We start from the raw sequence: 18542 nt of genomic DNA, 5'->3' as shown, positions 1-18542 counted from the left end.
TTATAATGGAGAAATAATACTTATCAAATTATCTGCTTGATTTGTTACTAATGTATTTGTTACTAACATTCACTAGAATTCAATCTCAACCATCAGTCTGTAGAATTTGTCATGGGGCTTTCACATTACATTTGATATTTCCAAAACTGGGGGTGAGGGCGAAGGATGGAAGTAGAATGGTAGAAAGATTTTCAGATATAAAGTCATAAGCTAGGAAGAGAAAAAAAAATTAACTCTGTAAGGTATAGAGGCTGCTCAAATACCCTAGCAGGACATGTCATAGGATATATTTTAGAATTTGGATATTACCTATATCTTTGAATTATTTTAAGATTTCACTTCACAAAAAAGAAGACAGAAGGAAAAGTAAAATAAAACAAATCCTCAAAGGAGTTGGGAAAAGTGTATCCCATGTCACTGCTTATTGCTGTAATAGCTGCCATTCCACTTACTGAGGACCTAGTATGTGCCAGGTAGGAAACCATGCCCTTTTCACGTAATATCACTAATTCTCACAAAAACTTTCCAGGGTAGGTATTATTGCTCCTATTTACAAATGTACGACTTATGGGTCAAGGACATTAAGTGAATTATCCAAATTGGTCAAGCTATTAGGAGCAGAGCAGGATGGGGGTTTGCATTCTAGTGAATGCGACTCTAAATCTCATGTGTTCTCCCCTGTGCCAATCTGCCTTGTCTCCTAAAGCAGATAAAAATAAGGTGCCTGGGGCACTTGGGTGGCTCAATGGGTTAGGAGGCCGACTCTTGGTTTCACCTCGGGTCCTGACCTTGGGATCCTGTGATCCAGCCCCACGCTGGGCTCTACCCTCAGCCAGGAGGCTGTTTTAAGTTCTCTCTCTCCCTCTGCCCCTCCCCCATCAAGCTCTCTCTAAAATAAATAAATAAATCTTTAAAAAAAAAAATGCAATGTAGGCAGCCTCTGGCTTCTAGAGATTGTTCATCCCCAAGCCTCTGCCCGGTGTGGCCTAATATCTCAACAATAACAAGGTTGACCACTGTCTTAGAGGGTGACTCCCAAAGACTAATATATTGTTCATCTCAAGCCTGGAGGCCAGTGCCAAGAAGGTACTTGAAACTTAAGCTCATCCTAGAAGACAAATTTTCAAAATTTAGGTGATCGAAACCCTCAGTAAGTGTTCTTTTGACATGAGATGGAAAAAGTATTCTAAAAGAAGATAAAACTAGACAAAAAGAGGCATGAAAGTAAATACCGTGTTCAGGAATGCTGAGTATGTTAACCTGGCAAGAACAAGGGATGTATGAAAGGATGTCAGTCTAACTGAGCACTAAAGATCCAGGACATGTGCTCCACCACTAAGCGACTGTGAGCACATGAACAAGCGACGTGACATTTCTGGGCCTCATTTTTCTCATCTATAAAACGAAGAATTGATCTAGACCAAGGCTCAGTAAACTCTTCCTATAAAGGGCCAAATAATAAATATTTCACAGGCTGTACAGTCTCTGTTGCCACATTTCTACTCTGCTGATCTAGTGCAAAATCAGCAATACAGAAAGCATAGCCATGGCTGTGTACCAATAAGATTTTATTCACAAAAACAAGGGGCAGGCCAAATGTGGACCACAGGTCACAGTTTGCCAAGCCCTGAACTGCTAAGCAACCTCAGAGATCTCTTGAATTGGTACAAGTCTAAGATTCTACACCACTAAGACAGGACCCCGTAGCCAGCGCCGGTATCCAATTGTTACGTACAGGCTACGTAACAAACAGCCCCTCTAACAGGTCGAGACCTGAGCTCATCAGGCATGAAATATTCTGAACACGATTTCTGTCTTGAATTACATCTTAATTAGATAAACTAGACTTGAACAGGAACCTCCCTCTTTGGTTCTTAGGAGAGTTTGCTATGTTTTTGTTGTTCATCATAATCTAGCATGGATCAGAGCATGGAGAACTTTGTACACCCGATAGAAATCCTGCTAGATGTAAACATTTGTCAATATTAAACTTTCTTGCTCACCTTACCACAGAAATGTGAATGAACGACAAAATTATTTAAAAGAAAGTAGAAATTGAGGAAGATTATGAAGGAAAACAGGAATCAATAATCCATAAACTAGGCAATTTGCTTCCAAAACTCACAATACACGTAATTTGTTATGGGTTAGTAAAAGTCACTTTAACGTCTTCAGAGCACTTGTCTTACCTTCTTCTATAGTTGTTAAGAGCACACTCTACCTCCATGAGCCCCACTCCCAGGCCCCACCATCAGCCACTTATTGTCCTAATTTTGACAGTTCTGATGGGAAAAATCCTTTAAACAGTTTTGGAAGTTGAAATCAAATTTACCTGTGGCCGGGCAGCCCAGGTGGCTCAGCGGGTTTAGCGCTGCCTCCAGCCCAGGGCGTGATCCCGGAGACCCAGGATCGAGTCCCACATCGGGCTCCCTGCATGGAGCCTGCTTCTCCCTCAGCCTGTGTCTCTGCCTCTCTCTCTCTCTCTCTGTGTCTCTATGAATAAATAAATAAAATGTTTTTTAAAAAAATTTACCTGTGGCCAATAGTCATGATTACCCAGCGCAGGGAAAACCTGGCGATTCGGAAAGAGATTCTGGATGGTGGCTGTCATGTTAGCAATCACATTTATGACTTTCTCTGTTGAGAGTTCGTGCACTGGAACATGAGGTGGGCTATCCCTGAAAAGGAGACAGAATCATAGGGACAAAATCAATTTCTAAACCATTTTTCTTAAAGATGTCTATTTCAGAGACAGAGAGAGAGAGAGCACAAGTGGGGCAGGGAAGGGCAGAGGGAGAGGACGAGAGCAAATCCTCAAGATGGAGCCCCACATCGGGCTCCATCCCAGGACCCTGAGATCCTGACCCCAAGAGTAAGGCCACTTAACCAACAGAGCTACCCAAGTGCCCTGAGAACAAAATCAATTTCTATAAAAAGTCACTAGACTTATGCATGATGACTTGCCATATTATCATGCACACCTCCACAACAAAACAACAGATGATTGTTGAGTTGATATACTCTTCATTTACCTTTCTCCCACCCAGAATCCTATTTTTAAAAATTTGTGTAATATGAATACAAACACAAGCCCTATCACACTGCTTGACTGAAGATTTACGAGAGGCAAATATTTTTGTAATTAAAAGCACAGATTCCACAGGTAACAGGCCTAGAGTCAAGTCCCAGCTTTGCCATTCACTAGCTGTGTGCACTTGAACAAGTTACTTAGATGCTCAGCCTTCATTTGTTCATCTGTAAAATGGGAATAATAATAATAGCATCAATTGTGAAGACTAAATGAGTTATAATGTATAAATTGGCTAAATAGCATCACGGTCATTACTGCAGGCACAGGAAATATAGACCTCGTCACTCTGTAATGACAGATGATGTTTATAAAATTACTATCACAGGTCAACTCCCTTTGTAGCCTTTTGCTTTAATTATTTGATCAAGACCTAATATCACATTAATAAACACCTCAAAACACTGACCTAGGCGTGGAGTCACCTCTTAGCTAACATCAACATTTTCCTAGAGTCTGTATTAGAAAAATAAAATAAAATAAAAATTCTGAGACCTCTTCCTTATCTCTAGTAATCTAATGATTAATTTGACATAGCATTTCTAAAACCCCAATAATTCTTAACTTAAAACCTAATTAATCTTCATAGGAATTCAGCATTCTAATGAAGCTGAGGACACCGGAGATAAGCATTGAGAAACTAAGAGTGTATATATAATCACTTACCCTGTCCATATCATGAAAGATGCTTCTTGTCCCGAATTTTTAATAAAATCAAATGCTGACAAAATAAGGTCATATGGAGAATCACACAGAACATCTCCAAAAGGGCCGGGATTGGAGGCATTTGCGCCTTTAGATGACGCGCACACTTTTGTGTGGTCATCTGTGATGTGGTAAGTAGGGTCTAAGTGCAGGTCAGTCACATGCCAAAACTGTCCTGTTGGAATAGAAAAGAAATGGTGTTTAAAGACTCCTAACTCTGGGAAACGAACTAGGGGTGGTGGAAGGGGAGGAGGGCGGGGGGTGGGGGTGAATGGGTGACGGGCACTGAGGGGGGCACTTGACGGGATGAGCACTGGGTGTTATTCTGTATGTTGGCAAATTGAACACCAATAAAAAATAAATTATTATTAGAAAAAAAAGTAAAGAAATGGTGTTAAATCTACTCTCCTTTAGGAATGTCCATACAAGTATTTACAGTCAGACTAGAGATAGTCCTCCCTGTGATGGAGGAAAGCCTTAGTAACTGAAATTTCAATTTGCCCTGAAGGGAAATACAATGCCTCCCTGTCAGAAGGTGAGGATTCTGAAGATAGTAGGAAGAATTTACTAAAATGTGTTACTTACACGTATCAGAACTGATGAGCTTAGGGATGGCACGACTACCTAACAAAGACTACGCAACAAACACTCAGTTGCGTCATGAAATATGGGGAGATATCCTTCTGGGAGATCACTGATAAAATTATATTGTGTCTTAATAGCATAGTTCCTTCCTTGAAGAATTTAGGGTTTCAGAATTTATTTATGTTCTTCCTGTGGAAACACGATGTGGTCTGTGAGGGTTCCACAGTGACCAGGGGCTAAATCTCACTCCTCTTGACTTGAAAACCCTCGCCTGTTAACATTAGTGGAAAATATATATATATAAATCTTTAACTACTAGCTTTAAGCCAACAGAAGGATTTCCAGAAGCTCTTAAAAGGTACTAAATATAGGAACATCTAGTGCACACTTGTATCAAATGTTAATAATAGGAAGGAAAGCATTTGCTAAAGAGGATGAAACCATGGGTAGAAACCCAGAGCCCATGTCATAGCCTGGACAGGATTCTCTAATTGAAGGAAATACCAGTACTAATACTCATAGTAGTACCTCTCTTCATTAAGCATTTGTGCCAGGCGTTATAATAAGGAAACTAAATATACTATGTTCAGTTCATTCTCAAAACTACTCACTTGAAGTAAGAATCTTTGTTCATATTTTCGAGGTGAATGCTGGGTCGATTAAGAAATTTGCTCAGGAAGACACAGCTAATAAATGGCAGGGTCAAAATCTGAACCCCATTTTGAAAAGTCCTCCAGTTTGCTTACAGCGAATTTACGTGGACTGTCTTACCACTTGGCTGCCTTCTCATATACAACTAATAAATTAGTTTCATAGTGAGGCTTTTTCACACTTTGAATTTTGAGCTCACTCTGATCATGACTAACTTTTATCAGAAACACGTCAGAAGTGACATAGCAGCAGGTGCTACCCTAGGACCGTGGAGCAGACAAGAAGAATGCGAACTTTTATCTCTCTGGACAAAGCTGATAAAAGCTGAGTGTGTATGTGAGCAAACACCTGAAGAGAACCCAAAGCTGGATAATACAGCAGAACACTGAAAACTGTTCATTTGTTAAGGTACAAAAGGGAAGTTACATTTGGGCTGTTTTTTTCTCCATAACATTGTTATAAGTTTATAACATATTGAACTTCATAGCCAAGAAGTGGAAGACAAAAGATCCAGAAGCAAATAGACCTAAACTAGTCTTTACAATCGATTACCTGGTATTCCATCCCCATTTGAAAACATTTGCCAAGAGGGATTTATTTTACTTTTTTTAAAAAAGATTTTATTAATTTATTCATGAGAGACACACACAGAGAGAAGCAGAGACACAGGCAGAGGGAGAAGCAGGCTCCATGCAGGGAGCCCCATGTGGGACTCAATCCCAGGGCTCCAGGATCACGCCCTGGGCTGAAGGTGGTGCTAAACCGCTGAGCCACTCGGGCTGCCCAGATTTATTTTATTCTTTAGTGCAGAGAATATTCCAACTTGTATTTTTAGCTTGGACATACGTTAGCCAACGCACAGAGCGGGATAGGCAAATAGCTCGGAATCAACCTGGAGGCTGTCCTTCTTGGCATAAAAATATATAGTACATCTTCTTTTATGTAAACATGCATTTCTAACCACTTGTAGAATGTTAAATTATAATAAACTGCACACAGAACAGTACAGTGTTGCGGTTAAGAGTGGGGACTCGAGTGAGATGATCACGACTTTATTTTTATTTTTTTTTAAATTTTTATTTATTTACTATAGTCACAGAGAGAGAGAGGCAGAGACACAGGCAGAGGGAGAAGCAGGCTCCATGCACCGAGAGCCCGATGTGGGACTCGATCCTGGGACTCCAGGATCGCGCCCTGGGCCAAAGGCAGGCACTAAACCGCTGCGCCACCCAGGGATCCCTGATCACGACTTTAAATGCAGGGGCGCCTCAGTGGTGCAGTGGGTTGGTCTCAGCTCAGGTCGTGATCTCAGGATCATGGGATCCAGCCCATGTAGGGCCCCACCCTCAGGGCCAAGTCTGCTTAGGACTCTCTCTCTCTGCCCCTCCCCACCTCTCAATCTGATTTTAAATCAATCAATCAATCAACCCAAGCTCCGCTTACTAATCTGTGTGATCTTGTCTTGTTTCATCTGCAAAATGGGAAGATTATGACTGCGTTTTGTATGAGGATTAAGTGACTTAGTAGAAGAAAAGCTCTTAAAAGATACCAGGCATTTAGTAAACTCGATGCTAGTTATACAGTTATTTTGACCCCAAGCTTGAAATTGAGATTGAACCTCTTCATTTCCAAGCAACAGTTAAAATGTATCAAGTACTTACTGTTAGCTTAGTACTGTTTTTTTCTTTTTTTCATGCTTTACCTGCATTAACTCATCATGGTTTTCATTTTTCGGGCAAGGAATTGCAGCATACAGAGATTAAGTCCAAGTCACATGTACTAATCACAAGAGAGTCAAGATAGGGATTCAGGAGATACAATCCCAGACTCCACGCTGCTCTTAACCCTGCACCGCTTGCCTCTGTGTGTGTGTTCACCCTTAAGCGTCCTTCCGTCTCACTTGCCTCATGTAAAATAGATGACAACACCTACATGAGGTACTGTGACAACTAAGGAGTGTGAGAGAATAAATATATTAAAATTGTAGAAACCCAAGCTAGGAACATATCAAGAACACACCTCTAGTACCTAGATTTATATATCCTGAGCATCTTAGAATATTTCTGACCTAGAGTGGGTCCTCAATAAACATTTTTCTATTAGGCACAGGAGGATTTCAGGGTTTCCTCAAGGTCACTTGGTGACTCCGCAATGAAAGCTGAACTAGAACCAGTCTGTCCAGACTTCCAGTCTAGCGTTCTTTCCACTATATTGCATTGCCAGATACAGATAAGTGAGGGGTAATTATTTAGATGCACTGAAGGAAGTCTTTAAATAGAAACCAAAAGGAGCTCTGACAGGTTCTTAACCTGGGATTTATGAATAATGAACCTCTGGAGGCCTCACCTCCCACCTCTAGTGAAATTATATATAAAGTGCTGTGCATGCGTGTGTGTGTGTGTGTGTGTGTGTGTCTAAGGCCAAAGACCTGGCCTGTGGCCCACACTCTGCTATAGATTCCCTGGTTCTCAGTCCAAAGCTCTTTTTACTACACAATGATTTCTGTCTTGTTCTGCAAATAATCTTAAACAAGATTTCCGCAAATGTATGTGCATATGCAGCTGTCAACATATCTAGATAAATGCTCAACATTATCCCCCTAAAACTTATAATTTATCTAAAGACATTATAATTTATCCTAAAGAACCTAATAAACCATAATTTAGATGTTTGGACACATGGTTATTGTTTCCAACAGGTATTTTTGTTTGCTTGCTTATAATGTCAGTTCCTACCAAATACTTGTGCAGACCCTGCTGTACTAATTCTGAAGAGTTGGAGACAGACACCCAGGTAAGGTCTCTCTGAGTTGTCCTCTGAGCCCTGGGACTTGACAGGGTGGGGAATTTACACACACACACACACACACACACACACACACATACCCCAAGAAGCAGAGGCCATTCGTGGTGGGTGTTGTAAAGGAAGCAATTTAGGATGGAGTCAGGAGGAGAGAGAACGTCACATTGAGTGGAAAACAAATAAAATAATATATCCGATGAAAGTGCTGAATCAACACTTAGGCAGGTCTTCAAACCTGGGTCACCCCACCCCTGCCCCCTCCCTAAGTGACTCTGCCTCCCTATCAAAACAGGGAACTGTAAGTGAAGATCTCCTAGACACCAGAAAGTTGTCATCGAGGCCTTCTGCCATCAGAGCCTTAAAACCAAACAGCAAATTTGCCATTGGGTGGTCCCAGGCACCCTGGGACATTTTATCTCAAAATCCTAAAAACACCACTAGCTTTACTAAAAGCAGAAAGCAGCATACACACGTATTTGGGGACAACTTCTTGTTATGACTGACAGTTGGGAAACCAGATTCACAGTTCTTGCTTTCAACTGCCTGACAGCTGAGTCATGAGAACTTGGCTCTCAGACAAAGAGGAGGTTCTTTTCTCAGAGCATTTCCAAAGGCGGGTGAGAGAGCGAGAGCGACGGAGAGGAGAGGGTCTAGGCACCAAGCGCCGGTGTTTTGGGGACAGCTATGCCCTAACCACAAAACAGACCTCCACCTATCAAAACCCTCCCCCACCCCCCAGCCCCGCTAATTAACAAAGCAATTCTTTTCCCAGGGACTCAGGGAGGTGGGGGTACCTTCATCTTTGAAACCGAAGGCTCAAAAGGCATCCTACAATGGGAAATTCGTGAGGCAGGTTGTGGGACCCCAATTCTCAGAGTTTCCTATTCCATAGGTGTGGGGTGGCCTGGAAACCCGCACTCCTAACCACTTCAGGTGATGCCCATGCGCTGGGCCCATCCCAGCTTGGCAGCCGCTGCTGCAACAGGTACTGCATTCGAGGGTCAAGAATGAATCAAGCTGGGAGCCGCGGTGGCGCAGCGGGGCCGGGAAGTGACCCGGGTCCCGGGATCGAGTCCCCATCGGGCCCCCCGCAGGGAGCCTGCTTCTCCCTCTGCCTATGTGTCTGCCTCTCTCTGTGTCTCTCATGAATGAATAAATAAAATCTTAAAATTAACAGAAATAATAATAAAAGAATAAAGTTGGTCCCGCTCCCGGGGAACCCAGGGGCAGAGGTCACCCCGGTCCCGCTGAGCTGTGCATCCCCGTGGGGACCAGGAACCTCGCGGGTTCCCCAGGCTCCGCGAGGGCGCAGCGCCCCGCCGCCCGCTCGGGTTTCCCCGGAGACAGACGCGCGGAGAGCGCGGGCCCGGCAGCGCCCCGGCCGCGCCCCAGCCCGCGGGGCACCTCCCCATCCCCCCGGCCCCTGGTCCCTCCGGTCCCCCCGCACCCCGCGCCCCGCGCCCCCGGGCCTCTGCGCCCTCCCGACGCCCTGTGACCCCGCACACCCAAGCCCCGGACCCCGTGCCCCCCTGCGCCCCCGCCGGCGGGGGTACCTCCCTCCATCCCCCCGGACCCCCGCGTCTCGGGTCCCCCGTGCCCCCCCGCATCCCCACGCCCCCTGCGCCCCTCGATCCCTCCGCACCCCTGCACCTGCGCCCCGTGCCCCCGTGCTCCCCCGTCCCCCGAGCCCCCCGGTCTCCCCGGTCTCCCCGCGCCCCGGGTCCCCGGCAGCCCGCACCCCCCGCTCTCCCCGCGCCCCCGGGTCTCCCCGTGCTCCCCGGTCGCCCGCGCCCACCGGTTCCCCCGGTCTCCCGGTCTCCCCGCGCCCCCCTGTCTCCCCGGTCCCCCCGCTCCTCCCCGTGTCCCTGGTCTCCCCGGTCCCCCCGGTCCCTCCGGTCCCCCCGGTCCCCTCGGCTCCCCCGGTCTCCCTGGGCGCCGCTCCTCCCCGCGCCGCGGCCTGGGGCTGCGTCCTCCCGGGGCGCGCACGGCTCCCCCCGCGGCCCCCGGGACTCACCGGCCGTCGGGGCGGGGCTCGGGCCTCCGGCGGGCGCCAGCGGCATCCCGAGCCCGGGCCGGCCTAGCCCGGCGGCCACCAGGCAGCAGACGAGCGCGCGGAGCAGCGCCATCGGGAGCGCCGCGGCGGGGAGGCGGGGGCGGGGGCGGCAGGTGCGCTCTCCCCGGGCCGCGGGGCTCCTGGACCTTCGGTCGCCGCGGCCACCACCGGCCTCTTATGCGTCGGGCAAACCCCAGCGGGGGGCCCTCCCCCGGCCGCAGGTCCCGCGACCGCGCCCCCGGGAATCGCAGTGAGTGACGGTTCCCGGGCCCCACCCCGGGCCAAGTCCGTCGAAAACTCGGGGTGCGGGGTGGGGGGGATAAGAGCCCAGCAGGTGTGTTTTCTTAAAAAGCCCTCCAGGTGACGCTGCAGTGATGCTGACGTTGGAGAGCTCGGCTCAGGGACTCCAGGTTCCAGGGCTTTTGCTTGGTTGCTCGTTGACAGCGTCTGGGCCCCGAGATGCCGGAGAAGCAGAAATAGAGCCTCTTGATCTTCCTCTTCTAAGGAATCTTTAAAGGTACTTGGCCCGACAGTGGGGCCGAGATCCCCCAGCCCGCCTCGGGTTCTTGGTTCCTTCTTTGGCCATTGATGAGGATGCTGGCCTCCTGAAGGTCACCAGCACACAGCTTCAATTTGCAGGACATGGAATTCCTCCGGAGAGGAAAATACCCTGCGGAATGACTGGCCTCATAAAAGATGCTATAAAATGTATTTGTTTCCCAGCCCAGGAAACCTTATATTATATCCCGCGTGGTTTAATTAATGGGCCACATGAAAGGGGCTTTGCAATGAATGGGAATCAAGGTGCTTCCGTTTTGTTTCATGTGCTGCCAGCCTAGTTAGGGCCTGCCTCAGTTTTAGGGTCACTCAGAGAGCCCTTCAAGAAGCAAAATGCTTCCCAGGGGTGGCAGGATGGTCTTTGGAATTTCTCAGGCCAGCCACCTCAAAGGTATGGAGGAGAAGGGACAGGGGGAAAAAATGGTCAACAGATGAGAGAGAATGACTTTAAGGACAGCACGATGACTTGTGTGTTTCTAGCCCAAACGTTTTCAAAGATGGGAAAAGGATTTTTTTAATGTGTAAAAATAGCAATTTTCGGTCCACGCCCCCCCCCCCACCTATTTCAATAAGTTTTACTGGAAGTGAATTGATTGTGAAGCAGTTCAGAACCTAGGAATAAAATACCACACGCACGTGTTGAATCCTAAGCAGTGCTTGAAATCCTGTAAAAGACAAAGGGTAGAAACATCATTCTCCCTTCTACTCCCTGTTTTGTTTTCCTTTATACCTCCTCCATTAGAAGTGCAAAGCTACAGTGCCCCAACATTTTGGGTTTTCCCCTTAAGCTTGGGCATGAGCTTCTAGGCCCCCATGTCCCAGGTGGAGGAGTCATTTGTTGTGAGGGAAAGCACATGTGACAGTGGGGGGGCCACGGCTTACTCATCATCCAACTGTGGATTTCACAAGACAGCCTTTACTCAAGTTTGTAGGCCCTGGGATTTCACAAACGTTTTTCCAGGGCCTGTTGGTCAAATTGCCTGTAGGCTCGGTAATTTTCCCTGTTCTATGAACTATATTAAAAACAAAAAGGGCAACCCAGAAAACTTAGGACATTGGCTGATTACTACGTGAGCCAGAATACTGCTTGAAGAAAAATGACTGGCAACTACCCTGTAAACATTTAGGAAGCAACGATATTCGTTAATTGCCTTCCCAGAAAAATGCATTTGGTCCACCATTGCAGCTCTTGATCTTTGTAATTGGAATTTTGTTTCTCATTGAGGCCACCCAAAACCCGCCCCGTTCTTCACTCCATGAGACAGTCGTTATGCAAATAAATGCCCACAGGATGCCTAATTATAATGAGCCAAAGCTACTGAATCCCCATCCTTGGCCTTGTATCTTTAAGGACAGAGAGGCCAGAGTCTGCGTTTCTACAGGAGCATAGGCTGGAATCACCAAGAGAAATCAGTCTTTCAACAGAAGCAAAGACGAAGCTGTCTGAGCAATTCAGAGCAAACTCTCTCAATGTTGTGTTTCATGCTTTTAAAGACGAAAGCATGGGGTGCCTGGGTGGCTCAGTTGGTTTAACATTGGCTCTTGGGGATGCCTGGGTGGCTCAGCGGTTTGGCGCCTGTCTTGGGCTCAGGGCCTGATGCTGGAGACCCGGGATCCAGTCCCACATCGGGCCCCCTGCGTGGAGCCTGTCTCTGTGTGTGTGTGTGTGTGTGTGTGTGTGTGTGTGTCTCATGAATAAATAAATAAAATCTTTAAAAAATTAAAAAAAAAAAACATTGGCTCTTGATCTCAGGGTTATGAGTTCAAGCCTTACATTGGGCTCCACTCAGGGTGTGGATCCTACTGAAAAAAAAGTGTAGGGGGGTGCTGACTGTACTTTTAGGGATGGTCATCTTAGAAAATCTTTGTTGGCATTCAGTAATAATTGTATTCATATGTTAAATCCCATAGCTGTACTTTAGTTTTTCCTACTTTTCATTATAGTAACTAAAGTAATCCAATAGTCGGATAATAGTATCATGATGGTGAATTTTGTAAGTGAAAGTAAGTTTCCTCATGCTTCTTTCTGTAAGTTAATTGGGCCTTCAATGAATTTATAGAAATTTACTGAAATCACCTGGCTAATCAAAATGAATATGGCATATTTTTTTCCTGAAAAATATTTACCCTATTATCCTTCCCAGAAGAAAAAGATTTCCTAAGGAGTGGTCAGGGAAACTAAGATCTTGCCCCCCACCCCCCACCCAAGCAATATTTAAGCTGAAATGTCAATTTTTAAGAATAAATGAAGAGGAAAAATCACAAAGTTTACAGTATTGTTACTAATTATGAGAATGTGGACATGTAAACCCAATATTCAATTTCCCCTTCAGCAAAATAAAAATACTACTATCTGCCTTCATATTGTTGGTTTGGGAAAATGGATAAAAAGCATTTTATAAACAATGAAATACAGAGTAACAGTTGTTTGTGTCTACTTACAAAGGCAAACACTAATAGGCTACAAATAGATATTTATCTTTTCTTGGTCAACTCAGTTTCAAGAATGCCCCCCCACACACACACCCAAAAAAAGGAATTTGAATGCCTTAGTTCCTTTTATGCACACTCCATTTTAGCACTCTCACTGACTTCACTGATAGTTCAGTTCAACGTACTTGTCTGGAGACACATCTTATAATCCAGGATAAAATTGACTTTCTTTTCCTATTTACCTTTCAATACGAAACTTGAATTATATGACATTTTGATTATGTAAAGTTTTGACTATATTTACCTTTTAATAAGACATTTTCATGTATATTATTTTGCTTTATCAGCCTACATGTTCCTAATAGCAGCCCAAGCCACCATTACAAGGCTCCTTTGGGTTCTTACCAATGAATTTAATTGTCACAAATTCTCTACACAAGTCTCAACCAAATCTGTGGCATTTCCACTTTTCCTCAGGCTTCTGCTTATTTCTTTTTTAATTAGTATTTTAAACAAAGCGCTTACTTTTCCACCTTTGCTTTAGACAATAAGAAAGTTTATTCTGTCTAAAACCTCCCAATGTATAATTCCCGGCCAGATTAGTAATATTAAAAACAAAGACAAAATTTCTTATGGGTGTAAGATTTTTATTCCAATTTGATTTGCATTCCAAGGGAAATTATAAAATGTATTCATTTCTTTATTTTTAAAACTTGGCCTAAAATTTTTAATATGAATTATAAAACATTATCAATTTGCAGATCAAAATTGGGCTAGTGGCAGTAAAAAGTTTTTAAGACAAGTTTTTAAAGCACCATTTTCCACCTCCACATCAAAGATAACCTTCTAGTTAGTGATCACCCATGCTGTAATAGGATAACACTGAGACTTGAGTAAACAGAAAAACCGTAGAGCTTTTCCAACCCCAGATCAGGAGCCTTTCTATGCCTTCTCATACTGGCGAACAGCAACCACATCACCAAAAGTAAGAGTCTGGAAGATGCAAAAAATAATCAAATCTTTTTACACAAGAATAACAGAAGCTGAAATGTCTAAAGATTATCATATATAATTTACATATTATGCAAAAGCATGATGTCATTTACAGACACTAAATGCTGCATAAGCTCTTCAGTTCTTAAAAAGGAAAGAAACTTTTTTTAATTTATTGAGTGAATGCCATGTACACATTGTTCATGTCTCTAAAAGTAAAATGAAGCAAAACACTGAGATTAAGTAGATTCAGGTCAAAAGAATTCCTTTGCCTCAAATTATCGAGGAGGTGATGGAGCAAAATAGCCATCTGCTTTGAAAGTGAATGGAGTTTATAGTAGGTTTTCGTAATAGATACATTTTGAAGACTTTTTAGAAAATTGAAATCATTTTAGAAAAGGGTATTTGGAATGACTTGTTTCAAAGTCATACAAATGCTTTGGCCGGTGTGAACTTTACCTGATGTGAACCTAGGTGTCTAGGCAGGTGTAATATGGAACATGGACTTTTATGTCAAATCTCACTGGAAGAATTGCATAAATCCTCTTTACCAAACCTAGGAGGGGGGTTTAGTGTCCATTATTTTCATGTATTGACTTGACTTTCAAGAATATAGCGTGCCCTTGTCATCCATTACTTTAATCTTTTTTGAACTCAGCCTTGACTGACCAGTCATGCATGCCAAAGCTGAGCTACCAGTGTCCTGTATTCGGGGGGGGGGGGGGGGGGGAATGGAGATAAAAGCATAAAGGAGAACCTCAGATTGAATCTTCGATAAATAAATCCTTTCTTTCGGTGATCAGTGCAAAAATAAGTGGGCAAATATTTGTTCACACAAAGGGAAAACTGACTCTCTGTTCCCCATCCCACTTGAACCCATGAAAAGAACCATGAATAATGTAAGCCCTGTGTCTTAATCTAGAACAATGCTGATTGCAGCAGATAGAAGAGAAAAAAAAAATCCATTTCCTTTAATCACAAAAACAAAAAAACCCTTTGTCCATTATCCTAGAAGGAATATGTAAATCTATCCCCCCCCCCGAAAAAACCCCCAAAATGCTATATTTGACTATCTCTCTGTCATCAAAATACCATTACTCAGTTACAAAAAGGTGCCTGGATGTTAGATTAAAACATAAAATTTTCCCCTGTTTATGATACTACCCCACCATTAGAGTTGTTGTTGTTTTTTTAAGATTTTATGTATTTATTCATGAGAGACACAGAGAGAGGCAGAGACATAGGCAGAGAGAGATGCAGGCTCCCTGTGGGGAGCCCAATGTGGGACTCATCCCAGGACCCTGGGATCACACCCTGAGTCGAAGGAAGACGCTCAACCGCACAACCGCTCAACTGCTGAGCCACCCAGGCGTCCCTGGAGTTTAATTTTTATATCATATAGCTTTTGCACCACTACCAGTATTTTTTTTTTTTTTTTACGACTACCAGTATTGAACAGTCATATTTACAAGGCAACCTTATGCATCAAAAGAAAGACTGGAAAGAAGTAACATTAAGATGGTTCCCCTAAGGAGAAACTACACTTTTCTGCTATAGCCTAAATTATCTGCACTGAACTCAGAGAACTTTTATGAACTAAAATATAAAATGTTTAAAAATCTCTTATTTATTACAGCAGCTGTAATTTCTCTGATATTCAGTAAGCTCGATATTCTTAGAGTTGTATCACTCCCTCTTATATATTTCCATGAATTTTTTTTAGAGATGTTATTTATTTATTTATTTATTTGAGAAAGAGAGAGAGCATGAGAGGGAAGAGGAGCAGAGGGAGAGGGAGAGATTCACACTTGGAGCTAAGCACAGAGCCCTTCGTGAGGCTCAATCTCAGGACCCTGAGATCATGACCTGAGCTGAAACCAGGAGTCGGACGCTCAGCCAACTGAACCACCCAAGCTCCCCATGAATATTTTTATATTAGATTTCATTTGAGGTTCAGACATTCACAGTAATCCTGCACCAATTCTTTTGACACTTTTAGCTTAGTCAATGGCAACTTTTAAAAACTATGCTGCATAGAATTTTCCTTTTTTTTTTTTTCTATAATTAAAGAAGCAGAGAGCCGAGTATAGTTAGCTAAGACATTTTTAATTTCTTCTGTTTTAGCCTAGGTCAGAGAGTCTTGCTGCAGATTTAATGTTATTAAAGAAGGAGATGGGAAGTGGGAGCAGGGAGTGCACAGCAAGAGGGAACAGAGGGGGGATTGCCATTACTTACCATAACCATTTTGCCATCCTTAATTTCTCTTACAAAATTTGTTTCTTTGCCATCCCACTTCTGTACATGAACAAGTTTGTCCCCATCCAGGCTAACAACAGACTGAGACCGACAACAAAATGCAGAACATAGCAAAAGGTCCAGGTTAGATTTCTGATATGAAACTCAAGTGAAGTGGTTTTTGAAGGAGTTACATAATTGAATACATGGCGATCAACTGATTATCCCATTAACGCTTATTAGTATCATATCCTCTGTTGCTTGTAGAGTCATTGTTATATAAACTCTATTCATTTAACATTTCATTGAAATAGGTGCATCTAAATGCAAAAACGTCATCTATTAGGAATGAGAATCCTGAACAAGTACTCTCAGACCAGTCACTCGACTCTTTAAACAAAGCTTTACGAGGAGGCAAAACTGATCAATCTGAGGCCATCGGAGAGACTAATAAACAAAATGCAATCTTTGTTTTTAAATGAACACTGTTAGCTTTCTGAAATACAGATATGAAAAATATATATATATATAGTGAGAGACAAAGAGATTTGAGATTTGAGCGACAGCCAGTACCCACTGTTCAGAACACAACATGTGCGCACTAGAATGCAAAATGAATCCTGGCGTCCTCCCTGAATTGACGTGCCCAGAACATTCTCTCCTTCCCATCCCATCGTCTAACAAAGAGAGATGTCAGGAACCTCTCTTTTACTCTCTGCTCCCCATCCCCAGCCCAGAGAAGGAGCAGCTCCTTACCTTACAGTTTCTGTCATCTGCAGTGGTTTCATCAAACTCCTCTCCCAGGTGGAAACTAATCTCTGTGTTCTTGAACGTGCACTGAGTTCTGATCACCACTTTGTCCCCCTCCTGGCCGATGATCACGGTTGGTTTGGTCACATTTCCCACCTGCCTGGTGGCAAAGCCCACACCTGAAAAAGCAACACCGTTAGCTGGCAACTTCCAAAATAACTCGGGGGGCAGGACTCGGCTTTCCTATCCTGGAATCCAGGCCCGCCGAGCCTCAGTGTCAGTAGGACACGTTCAGCCCCTGAATCAGAACCTGCAGCCCCTGAGCTGTAAGGACTTGCGGGTGCTTAACTGGATGCACAGTGATAAGAGGAGAGAAAACACAAAGGTAGAGAAGCTTGGCCTCCTGCAGAGTAGTGGCTCCATTATTCAGCCCCAGGCAGGAAGGCAGGGGAAGGCCTCCTGAAAACCCCCCTGTGGGAAGCGCAGAGGCCAGCATTTGATGATGGCAGTGGGATGTGTCCTGGCCACTTGCCCATCTAGTGGGAGCTACAGAAGCTGCAGGTTAAGAGGAGCACAGCCCCCCTCTCTCTACCTACCTAGAGCCTTCATGTACTCATCAAAGTTCTGGCTGTCAGTCAGCTTCCAGGTAGCACAGAAAGCCTCCACCATCCTTGCCCTCTCCGGTAGCCCCGACGGCCGTTCAAGAGACAGGAGGGGGGACCTCTGGGTCTTCTTGCCACTGCAATGCCCAAGACCCCTTTGCACCCCGCAGCAGCTCCCGCCTTCTTATTTGGAGCCGAAGCAGGCAGAAAGCCAAGGATTTAAATGGCAAACACACCCCCCCCCCCCGTGTCCCCCTTTCTCAGGAGGCTGTCGCCCTGGGGAAGGGGGGTGGGAGGGTGGGAAGGGGGGGCTCAAGCGAGGTTCCAATCCGCTCGGTGATTGGCTCAGGCCACTGGGTTAGCAGAGTAGGGCGAGCTCCTCCCTATCCCCCTCTACAATCCTGCTGCTGAGAAAGCTCTGCAAGGATTCAATGGGGCTGGAGGCAGGGCATGGGGGAAATGAGAGAGGGTCTTTTAGGTTCAGCTCGAGAACTTGGCAAAGGCGATGCCAGACTGTGCAGGAAGAAAAAGATGCACAATAGGACATTCAGATTGATTTCCGTTCGTGGCAAAGTGGGTTACAAATGAGGACCCCCTTTAAGGAAAACCATTGAGACGCCAGGCTTTTCAGACAAAGGAGGCTGAATAGTGTCTTTTCTTTTCTCTCATATTTACGGGGAGGGCAAAACACAAGCTAGAATATGCCAAACGAGAAAAAGGGGGGGTAGGGGTGGGGGTGGAAATGCCTTCCCTGGATTGTGCAGCTAGAAGGCTACTCTGACTGAGTATCAATGGGATACTAACTAACTTTGGCCTCTTCCCAACGCAAACTGGGTGAATTTAAAGATCCATTGTCCTTTCTAAGAATCCGAGAGCCAGACTGAAATGGAAAATGGACCGAAGGAGGAGTATGGTTAGGATTCACTAATGAGGTTCAAAGTAAAGAAATGCTCTTTTTTTCTCTCTCTCTCTCTCTCCAACAGATTATAGAATCCATGTGGAAAAACAACATAACATGATTTAATAAGATTTTTGAATGACCTGCACGGTAGGACCTTTTGATTTCCTGAGGCCATGTCTATGTAAG

General features: G+C 44.5%; 2 protein-coding genes and 1 long non-coding RNA gene across 4 annotated transcripts in view; 1 reads left to right on the top strand and 2 right to left on the bottom strand.

The window, feature by feature from the left end:
- The window catches only part of SMPDL3A (sphingomyelin phosphodiesterase acid like 3A), a 17701-nt gene extending 7704 nt beyond the window's left edge, over window positions 1–9997 (bottom strand). The window contains exons 1-3 of the mRNA XM_077901928.1: window positions 9846–9997; window positions 3755–3968; window positions 2534–2678 (exon numbers count right to left, since the gene is read on the bottom strand). Coding sequence (XP_077758054.1) covers window positions 2534–2678; window positions 3755–3968; window positions 9846–9957 — 471 coding nt within the window. The 5' untranslated portion in view covers window positions 9958–9997. The remainder of the gene's footprint in view (window positions 1–2533; window positions 2679–3754; window positions 3969–9845) is intronic.
- Window positions 9710–18542, top strand: LOC144316250 (uncharacterized). 2 transcript variants are annotated; one of them, XR_013382103.1, is made up of 3 exons: window positions 9710–10134; window positions 10237–10401; window positions 11794–12656. It is a non-coding gene; the product is annotated as an uncharacterized LOC144316250 (long non-coding RNA). The 2 variants fall into 2 exon arrangements; XR_013382102.1 differs by lacking the exon at window positions 11794–12656 and adding an exon at window positions 18439–18542 and having other exon boundaries at window positions 9711–10134.
- Window positions 13502–17682, bottom strand: FABP7 (fatty acid binding protein 7). The gene is made up of 4 exons (XM_077901941.1): window positions 17450–17682; window positions 16860–17032; window positions 16104–16205; window positions 13502–13868 (listed from the first exon to the last, which is right to left on the bottom strand). Exons 1-4 carry the CDS (start codon window positions 17520–17522, stop codon window positions 13818–13820), a joined length of 399 nt encoding a protein of 132 aa, XP_077758067.1. The 5' UTR covers window positions 17523–17682; the 3' UTR covers window positions 13502–13817.

This window comes from Canis aureus, chromosome 1 (genome assembly GCF_053574225.1).
Source record: "Canis aureus isolate CA01 chromosome 1, VMU_Caureus_v.1.0, whole genome shotgun sequence".
NCBI classification, from domain to species: domain Eukaryota; kingdom Metazoa; phylum Chordata; class Mammalia; order Carnivora; family Canidae; genus Canis; species Canis aureus.
This window is presented reverse-complemented; position numbering and strand designations above follow the sequence as displayed.